Source organism: Catharus ustulatus, chromosome 2 (genome assembly GCF_009819885.2).
Source record: "Catharus ustulatus isolate bCatUst1 chromosome 2, bCatUst1.pri.v2, whole genome shotgun sequence".
NCBI lineage: Eukaryota > Metazoa > Chordata > Aves > Passeriformes > Turdidae > Catharus > Catharus ustulatus.
The window spans coordinates 57,750,267-57,761,060 of record NC_046222.1 but is presented as its reverse complement, the minus strand read 5'-3'; the positions used below and the strand labels follow the sequence as shown (position 1 = coordinate 57,761,060).

General features: G+C 34.9%; 1 protein-coding gene across 3 annotated transcripts in view; it reads right to left on the bottom strand.

The window, feature by feature from the left end:
* The window catches only part of INTS6 (integrator complex subunit 6), a 38,808-nt gene that overhangs the window by 2,270 nt on the left and 25,744 nt on the right, over nucleotides 1-10,794 (bottom strand). For 2 of the 3 annotated variants that reach the window (XM_033051341.2, XM_033051340.1), the window contains 11 exons: nucleotides 10,549-10,703; nucleotides 7,612-7,764; nucleotides 7,343-7,475; nucleotides 6,773-6,867; nucleotides 6,273-6,383; nucleotides 4,471-4,686; nucleotides 4,236-4,362; nucleotides 2,864-3,006; nucleotides 2,100-2,334; nucleotides 1,003-1,374; nucleotides 463-556 (listed from right to left, as the gene is read on the bottom strand). In XM_033051341.2, coding sequence (XP_032907232.1) covers nucleotides 463-556; nucleotides 1,003-1,374; nucleotides 2,100-2,334; nucleotides 2,864-3,006; nucleotides 4,236-4,362; nucleotides 4,471-4,686; nucleotides 6,273-6,383; nucleotides 6,773-6,867; nucleotides 7,343-7,475; nucleotides 7,612-7,764; nucleotides 10,549-10,703 — 1,834 coding nt within the window. The remainder of the gene's footprint in view (nucleotides 1-462; nucleotides 557-1,002; nucleotides 1,375-2,099; nucleotides 2,335-2,863; nucleotides 3,007-4,235; nucleotides 4,363-4,470; nucleotides 4,687-6,272; nucleotides 6,384-6,772; nucleotides 6,868-7,342; nucleotides 7,476-7,611; nucleotides 7,765-10,548; nucleotides 10,704-10,794) is intronic. The other variant, XM_033051342.1, reaches the window with a different exon arrangement.

Sequence of the window (10,794 nt, the reverse complement as noted above, 5' to 3'; positions counted from 1 at the left end):
GGACTACACTATCTCTCAATGAAATATGCTGAAGAGTAGAAACACATCTTTATGAGCATACCTGAATTTAAAATCTATTTTTAGGAAGATTTCAATGCTGTTTCTGAAAGCCTAATTTCCAATAACTGGCAGCTCTATTATATTTTCAAATTGTCTGTGCACTCACACCTGAACTTTTTTGTTTGAATGATTTAACGTTACCTTCACTTTCTATACCATTGTCCATCTACATTTACAGGGATTTATCATTTACAGTTGCTAATATCTTTAAGCCAAAAGCCAAGGGGAAAAAAGGTAAGCTTTTACAAACAACACCTCACAAAGGTTATGCATTTCTGCTCATTCATGGGCAATTATTTACTTGCAGTACAAAGCATTGTTTTCAACTATGTGATTGTCCAGCAGTCATACATGGCATGACATGGTGCAGTTTTGTAAGAAAAAGAAAATTCTGTTACCTACCTTGAAGCTTCTTTTATAACATTCTGCAAAAATATCAGTCGGGTTTGTAAGCTTCCTTGTACATGCTTCAGTAAAAAGAAGATTCTTTCATATTCTTAAAGGTCAAGAGAAAAGAAACATCAGTTACTTAAAAGATGCCTACACAAGATATCTGTTTTAATACATTTCAGTGAAATGCAACATTCAATTTTTGTAAACTTTTAAGTTGTACCTCCTATCAACTGAAGCAAGAACATATTATTTAATGAGAACCAACATTTAAAAACCATAGATATTGCAGCTTAGGATATTACTAACTCCTATCAAGTTAATTCTAGTATGGATACAAAAAAATTACTTTCATGAACACTGATAGGTATAGCAATGTTTTAATCACTCCTACACTAAGTTTTTAGCAGAGATTTTAAAACAAATCTTTACAGCTTTAAATTTAATTTTACTTCAGTCTTATGGTTCAGTACAATTTTAAAATAGTGATCTAACATGAATTCTTTGTTTCACTCCCATGCCAATTATCTGGAAGAAATTCAGTATACTTACTCCTTCCTGGTTTTCGGATTTCTTTCATAATTTGTGCTCTTAGCTCCATATTAATCTCTCTGGAGCTTCTGCAGTGCACTGTTTTTTTCCCTTTGCTAGGTGAAGACATTGTCAAGTTCTCTTCAGTACTTTGCTCTTTACTACCTGACTCCTCGTGATTCTCCAGAAACCCATCAACATTCAAATTATTCCCTAAATGTTCATGGCCTACATCCTCTGTGTGAGCTGTTGGTCGATCCAATGAATTGAATGGTGAAGAGGACAGTGAAAACTCTGAATCCGCAGCATTTGGGAAAACATCTGATGAAAGGGGGTCTGTAACATGATTCTCAATGACATCATCAACTCGAATTTCATTGTTTGTTTCTGATGCTGAAAAAATAAACATTACATTTGCCACATTCAGATTCCTTATCTAATACAAATCAATGAATCAGATCCTTATTAGACTCTTAAAACTATACTCCAGCTCATAGAGTCTACTATACATGCCAGGCACAAGAAAAATTGTTTGCAGATTATTATAATACTGAGCCCATCACTATCCCCTGGCAATTAACGACTTTCAGAAAAAAACACTGGTATATTCTTGGCATAAAAAAGGAAATTACTGTATGGACTACCAACAAAAGAAAAACCACCTTTAAAGAGTGATTTTATGACATGGTGTCTTTCCCTCTTTAAATCAAGTACTAAATAAAGTTTAATCCAGTTCTAAACAGTACAAGTGTTATACAGCCCCTCAGCTTCCCACCCAGGAAAGTGATTTCACTGCACTAGAGCAAAATTCAAACTTCATGCTGTGATACTTCTAGAGTATCTAAATTTCCAGGCAAAGAAGAAAACTCTTGTCATTGTCTACACTGTCTCCTCAGGAGAAAGGAATTGTTTATACTAGGAATTTATATGGAAGACTTCCATCTGAAGGACTATATGAGCTCTGTAAGTAACTGCAGAAGAGCACTTAAATATTTAATTTTCAAGAGGGAGGGATAAAAGTGCCATATTTCACAAATCAGCCAGCAGCATTTTTAACACTAAAAAGTTTTTTTCAGATAAATTAAAAAAGACTTTAAAGATTTTGAAAATTCACTTACTTTTGTGAATGGCAATGGGTTTAACAAGGTCAGGCTGTGCTTGTGCAATTGGTGTTGGTGGCCCTTTTCCTCCTATGTGGTTATTGACAACTGGAGGAGTTTGTGGTCGCCCTCTGAGCAGGGGGGACATACAACGTCGCCTTTTTGGAATCCCTTGCATATTTGGTTCTCCAGGTCTTTTATGTTTATTTTGAGGTCCTGATACAAATTCATCTGCTTCATCTATCATCATTCCCTGTAATTAATTTAACAGGAAGAATTCTTAAGCTTCACACCAAAACCACATAATCTAAGGTACAATTAATGCTCTGTTATTGCAATAATGTTTAGCATGTATGAGACTTAGAACATGCCATTATGTTTAGAATACCAAATTGTCAACCAGATAAAAGCGCTTAAGTCCGCCAAGTACGGTAAGGGAATGGGCCATCAAACCTTCTTTTCAGCAATGGCAAAGAGACTCGTATTTAATACAAGAGCAAATGATATTGGCAATTTGGTCAATTTTAAGAGATTTGGATAAAAGGGAAAGTCAAGACTTTCAAAGTTAAGACAAGTATTTCAGTTATAATACAATTTAAAGACATAATACTGGTTTTCCAATAAAGACTGCCCTCCATAAGATACTACTGATGGAAGAACATCTGGGACACTTTCTTGTACAATATTTGAAAGGGTTTCTCCAACAGACTACTCAAAGAACAATGTGTTGCTGTGTGTGTGCTACAGCCTATAGTTTTAAAAAAGTGTTACAGAAAAGTCACCTTTTTGTCCAATTTGAATGGATTGCCAAATGTATGAAGCCTTCGTGGTTGATCAGGATCAAGTTCTCGGAGTGGAGAAGGTATTTGTTTTAGATACTCCTGGTAGTTCCCCATTTGTGCTATAGGCACACTGTGAACTTGATCTATTGTAACAGAGGAGTTAATTAATACACAGTACTGCTCACATTATGACAATTCAGTCTAAATCCATTTTATATCTCCAGTGTTCAGACTTTTATCATAGGCATTAACAAAACGGCTTTACAAACCTCACCATTTTTCTTGCCCAACTGATATTTATATCACTTTTGACTTCAGGAGACTTGCTCAAATGAATTGGTACCTGGCTTAGGAATTTATCATTTTGACAGGAAATAAGCAATAGGTGTCATGCACAGGTATTAGTTTTCCAGTATTTTCCAACTTTACAACAGAGAGATGTAAAAAAAAAAAATACAGACTAGGAACAAATTAGAACTAAAACATTACTACAACAAGATATATTAAAGCAAAATAGCAATGCCATGCTGCACACAGCTTTGACATAACCTTAACCAATTTTAGTCACCCAAAACTTAATTGTCAAGACTAGCTTTTTCCCAGAGCAAAGGTGACTTTTGACCACAGCAAATCAACAAATGCTTAAAAAACCATAGGGCCTGATTTTAAACTTAATTTAGAGTTGCCAAGCCTTTTATTCAGAAAAAATACACTAGAAGAAACTGCAGAAAAAATCCTAACATGAGTCAATCCTCCTCTCTGAAGAGCAACTTCTCTGACAAAGTGATAATGTAATATGAAATATAATGTGAAATGTTAATCTGACCTAGTGGCAGCACTAATGTAGCACAAGCTTTGACAAGCCCCTGTCACTCAACTTAATTCAACATAATCAGTTAAATGCCACAAAGCAGTGCCAGAAGACACAGGAAAAAAGGTAAAGGAATAAATTAGCAGACTACTGAATCATTTGCTGTTTGCTCAACAGGCAAAACAATCACAGTGGCAGCACCCTGTGAGGTGGCCTACTTTTCCACTGCTCACAATCTACTTCTAAAGAGAGATCAAAGTTCAAAACTGCACTGTGATTTTATCAGATATATCCATGAGAGTTAGGAAAGACAGTGAACAAAGAATCTTGTGAAAAAGCCCATCTCCTTATATGGATTTAAGGACAGAGTAGTGAATCAGCAATCTTCTGTCCTCACCATTTCTCTTCCTCCAATAAGGTAAGGAAAAAGCATCTAAAAAAATCCATGCAGTTTAATGGCAGTATCAGACATCCACCAAGTTTTAATGAACTACATTATTTGTTACATTGCTTTTTAGCAATTATTATATCACAGGCACACAAAATATAAACTTATCTAACCTTCATCTTGTCCTTTGAGGAACTTGCGAGTACTCTTCAGTAAATTAGATCTCATTCGTGTTAACTGATCCAAAAGATTTCTTCTGGGTATGTCATAAGCATTTCTAAATGTCTGAGGTTTCAAATCCTATGGTTCCAGTAAATGAAATTCCAATTAATGCCACATAAGAAACAATATCTAGCATTTCAATGGAAGTATATTGAAAATAACAACATTACACACAGTGGTGCTTACCTTATTCAGCAAAGCTATTTGGAACCCAGCATACTCCTTCATATTGAGGTCTAGAGGTCTATGAGGAATTTCCCCAGTAATCCCCTGTAGCAGATGTTGAAAATCGTTCCTATGTGCCATAGACAGGTTGTGTGATCTGCTTCTGACCTTAATTCCAGTCTCTTGCGCTACCTTTTTGCCTACAGAGCCAATGACTCTATCGGACTCTATTTTGGCCTTAATTTGAAATAAATAAATAAATAAAATTGACAATATGCTCTTAAAAGGATTAGTCAGACTTATTCATTTTAAATTCCTACCTACAAGATTCAACAATGTATGAACACTATGACGACCATAACCAGGCTGAGTGCTTAAAGGAGTGTTTAATACATAACCACTTAATGCCTACTACAGTTTTAAATATATTGAACAGTTTTCTGCCCAGGTATTCTGCATATTTCTCCTCTGCTGCCCATTACAGTATCTAAGCACCAATATGCATGCAATGCTTTTATTTTCATAGAATGCCATAATTTGACTAGTAATTCTTTGCAGATCTATCTGTACTCATATAATGTTCAGCTGCTCCTGTACAGAAGAGTCAAAACTCTCACAAGACTGATTCTCCCACAACTGTAGTTGCAATCAGTCACCCAAAGGTATCGACTTTTTTAAAGCTCAATAAAGAGTCATAACATTAACAAATGTGAAATATATGAAAAAACCCAACTGGTTGACCAGACCAGACCTAGCCTCCAATATTATGTTAAATTTGTAGCAAAATTAAATGTGTTCATAAATGCCAGCTTTTTGACAATACAGTGAAAAGAGCCAAAAGGCATTTATTAACAATTGCCAATTTTGGTTTTGTAATTTCACAAATTTATAGACTACTCAAAAATTTGAATATATATTAAGAATGCTGAGTCTTTACTGGCAGGGCCTTTCAGAAGTTAAAAAATCTTTTAGTACAATTTGCAGTGTCATTACATCTCAGTGGACTCCAAGATGTCTAGATTGAGACATCAGTTCACAGACTAGCGAGCAATATGACTATGATTTAACAGGATGTGCTCTAGACTAAGATATTACCTTCCTCAAATAATCATTTATATTCCTGCTTTAAGAAAAAGCTGGTTCATAAAAACTCATAAGCTAAGTTACAAGTACTTGGCACTACTGTTTCTTGAAGTTTCAAGTTTACTTTTTTATCTAGAACACAAAGCTTAACATGCACAGTTCAAAAGTGGAGGTAGCAGGGCAGAAATGCTTTAGCTGGTGCAGGAGCTAGTCAAAGATTAAGGCACTATTCTGAACAATTTCAAACAATTCAGCATTTTCAAATGGTCACTTGTCATTTCTACATCTGTATCATTATTTGATATTCTGTTATGTCAGTTATCTTATTTACTGAACACCTTCCACTTCATGCCACAAGCCAAAAAAAAAGAATACTTTGATTCTGATGCATTGAGCACAAATTCCTATTTCCTGGAAATACACTGAAACATCTTTAAAGACAACATGGGGTTTTTTGGATAAAAGTACCTTACTCTCTGAACAAGTGAAAATGCTCCTTAAATAGGAAAAAAACTCAAATTGTATCTGTCTCTATATAGTTCAGTTCATAAAGAGAGTATTTAAATGTTATATTTTTATTCAATTCAAAAAAATCAAAAATTTTTTAATAATTGCTTATGGGAAACTATTAACTTTATCTTTCTGCTCTTTTTTTTTCCTATAAAGTCACTGAATTTGAGTATTTTAAGATTATCCTGCTATTAGAATAAGTTTTTACTGCTCTTTTGCTTCAACATTACCTGCTGACTCAACTTTTTGAGATATGAAATGACACTGTAACTAAGTCCATATTCCACATTGTCAGCTATGAGGTTTGGTGCTCCCATCATTCTCACAGCTTTCTTCAAAGGCTGAAACATGGAATATATTCATGGTCATATTTAATTTTATACATATTTCAAGCAACTGTACCCATTACAAATAGAATCTGTGGTTCTGAAAGTTCAAAAAGAACAACAACAAAAAGACTATCTGGGCAGCATTTTTTGTTGTTTTAAAATAGTTCCATTTGTACAGAATCAGTTAAAATATCATTTACACACAAATCCCAGTGTATTATGAAATTACAAAAATTTAGAAATTACACGTCTCAAGCCTTCCACAGGACTCCAGTGAAAGCACTATGATTATGTATAAAGTTAAACTATTCTCTCAAATTAATACATATTCTACTTATAAGAGACTACATTCATAGTGGAAAGACAACTATAAACCAGAATTTTTAACACAGGCATCTTACCCCAAGATAATAAGGAGGCATTGTCTTCAAATAGCTTTCGAATGACTGACGCCATTTCAATGTAGGTTTTGCCTTGTGTACTTTAAACAAGTCATCTAATGGTTATAAAAAAAGCAAAGCAATAAAATGAAAGGCATGTCTAGATAGCATTGCATCTTTTTTTTAAACAGAAAATTCTAGTAAAAGAAACTCTTGAAGAAATGCAAATTCCTCAATAACTAAACTAGTATCTACAAGTCAACATATATACAACTAAACCAAACACACACAAGATGAACATTGCAGCCAAAAATGGAACCTGATAAAATATCAAACTGAATAGGTATTGAGACAACAGATTAAGAAAAATGGTACTTAAAGCAATAAAAGTGAGACCAAAACATATCTGAAAATTATGATTGAGTAAATCATCTTACACACTGAGTCATGAGGGCCAAACAATTGGAGACAAGTGAAACCTACCTTTCTCCAGCTGTTATTAATACTGGCATTAATGGCAGTAATTATTTAGATGACATCAATGTTTCAATTACCTGTCACATAAGAAAATTTGTATGAAGTGGTATTTACCTAGCAGTGGAAGCAGGACTGGGTAATTGTAAGGCATTACAAATAAATTCACACAATTCAGCGCTGTACTAGCTTTCAAGTAACCAAAAGGATGACCAAGTTCACTGTATTTTGCACTATTGCTCACATACACCTGCAATAAAACACATTACATTGAATTTACATGCCAATTATTGTGTTCTGAAATTTTGCATCCTATTTTGATTACAGAATAAGACACATGAAAAACAGCATTCCATGAGCTTCAATTCAGCATGCATTCTACTTGCCTGCCAGCAGGTCTGAGGGGATTTTCTTTCCAGGATAAACTGGGTCAGTGGTGAAGGCTCTAATTCATATTTATCAAAAGGCAGTTTGTCAATGACCATCGGTTCACAGTCAGTACAGGAAAATTTCACCACAGGATGAGATGTGCGAGGTGGCTAAACAAAGTATTCCACTGTTAATAAGTCTGCACAACAATTAAAATGCATTTGTGCTATGACAACTACAGTAATACAGCTTCTTTGAAAACACATGTATTTAAGGAACCTATGCAATACAGGATTCATTTATTGTTAATGAGTCCTAAGCAACTTATTATGTTAGCACTGTCTTATTCTGAAAGAATCCTGTTTTCTAAATATATGCCAATTACTTCATACAGTAAGTCTGCAGCCACATGCAACTAAGATTCCTTGCATTTACCCAAAAGCTGTACAATAGGAGTAAGTGCTAGTGGGGACATAAAACATCATCAATGCTATCTGGGACACTCCATTTTGATTCCCTACAGAAGCAGGTGCAGTACTTCTGCATTTGCTGACTTTGCCAGTAGCTTTTCCTTCTTGGCAAATTTAACAGTTACAAAAGTCAAACAATTATAAATATCAAGAGCAGCATGAATTCAGAAAAAAACTTTTAAAACTCACATTTTAACTAGGTCTGAGGAAAAAGAAAGTTATTTCAATTCAAGGAATTTCAGTGTTGAGGTTTTTTTAGTCTTTTTATTAATCACAGGAAACTGCATCTCAACTTTCAACTGTAAGTTAACAACTTGAAATTTCTTTTGCCAAATGGGAAAGCTGATTTTCAGTGTGATGGATCTGGAGTTGTACACCTTCCACTGAAGAGAGGCATGTAAGTTCTTGTACTTACTCTGAGCCTTCCCCCAAGGCCACTAGAATCTGAGGAAGAGCTCCATTGGGAAGCCTCCTTCCATTTACTCTATTTACAAAAAGGTAACTCACAAATACACAAGATGAAGTAGAAAAACACTACGTTTCTTGGACCACCTTCACCTTGAAAGCAATTTTTATGTCTAAGCTCTAGACTCTCCATTTTAGGATAATAGCATAAGCCACTCCAACAAGTTATCTGTCCAGAGAGCCGGTCTTGCCTTGAGTGTCTCCACTGTAAGGAAGGTAGGCTCTCCAACTGGCCACCAAACAGGAGCCCCAGCCCAGTGAAGGAAGAACAACTCTTTTCAAAGAATATGACTAATAAATAGTTGTGCTGGAATTTTTGACCAAGCCACCAAAGTTATACTAGAAATAAAAAGGTTGCAAAAGAAATTGACTACTCAGACTTCAGAAGCCAAATAAACCTTTGCTGGACAGCAGAACTATTTTTACCTCTTAGCAGTTAAAGCAGCCATTTACACATTGATCTGCCATCATAATTATTAGCAGACTTTCATATACACTTCAGAAAGCCTTGATGGTGTCATTAGCACAGTAGATTTAAGTTCTTATGATAAAACTGTTTGAGACAACTCCACTGTGGATGAGGTATCAGGCAGGAAAAGTCAAGTATTTAATTATGAACTCTTAAGCAGACAAGCTATGCTCCATACATACAAACTGATTACAAAACACATTGTGTTTGAACACTACTGTTAGAACAGTACTGAAACACAGGTCTAGAAACACTATCAGCAACTCAGCTCCCCTACACTGCATGAGGAAGGTATAATGCAGAATTTCAATTGATGATGAGAATTTAGCTGTACATGACAGTGCTTTATAGTTATGAGAGCTATATACCCTACAACAAAAAAACCTCTCATCTTTTTGCCATTTGATTAAGTAAGTCAAATTCAGGCTTTCAGAAGATTTAATTCTAAAACTCTTCATTTGGCAAGATCTACTTTATCAATCTTGATTAGGATCTGGAGTAGCAAACTGTACAGACTCCACACAACAAATGGAGACAGATACACTACTGACAGTGAGTACAAGGAATACACAGGACCAGCTCTCCTACAGAACATCCTTCAAATATCCACTACATAATGACATTTTGGTTTTTTTAATGACTACAGAAAATTTACTTTTATTCATATATACTAGTTTGCTTGTAGTTCAGAAGGACATCCCCACATCCTTTAATGAATGCAGCCACAGATAGCAAAAGAAAATCAAACCTGCAAATATGACTAAAATTTTATACTCAAATCACTCAACCTGTATTTCAAAGGACTTAATCTGTTTTCTAACCAAGAGATAAAATTTACGATAAAGTTGGTGAGTGTTAGTGAGCACCATCTGTTTCATATCAAAAACCCACAAAAAAAAATCATCATGAAATGTAGGTAACCATTACAAAACTGTAGGATTTCTACTTCAATGATTTCAAATATAAACAAACAAAAATGCATTCTACTTTACTAATGATTAGTTCTCAGACCAAAAAGCAGTGGCATACATTCTTTTGTGAAAAACAACAAATAAATTAATTCTTAATAAATTAATTTAAAAGCCAAGGTTTTCTCAGCTGAGATAAATCAAAGGTCTGGCTACAGTGCACAACAGCAGATGAAATTATATTCACTTACAAGAATGAAAGTGGAACTATCACAGGGATTCAAAATTGTCAAGATTATATGATATATTTTATTAATACCTTCTATGAGGTAATAGAATTTAATAGGCTTTTACCAAGTGCCACCATTTGATATTTAACAGGGTTCAAACAAACACTTACATGCACGTACGGGTCATAAATCTGTTACAGGCAGTTTCCTAATGCTTTAAAGTTACTAAAAAGAAAACCCCATGTTATTTGCTCATCAGCAATTTATAGGCATGCATGTGTCACTCCTTGGGTCACACTGCTCCCACATCTACAATGTAATACATATGTCACGACTTGAAAAAAATCTGTGAATAGGAAATCCTGGACTATTTCTGCATGCACAAAGCCTTTGCTTTATCTTCAGTACATACCAGTGTTGGAGAATTTTGATCTGGCCAAAAGGATTCAGGAACAGGCCAATGACCTATAGGAACCCCAGTCTTAGGGTTTGGTCTGACATAGATAAGTTTGTGACAGCTGTGCCAAGGTTGGGGTCCAAAGGGTCTGGATATCTCCACCTGCCCATCTACAGAAGAAAAAGGCTTTGAGTCAAAATAGTGTTAAAACTCAAGAACAGTATTCGGTATCTTCTGTGAAGAGTTAAAGACCTATACTCC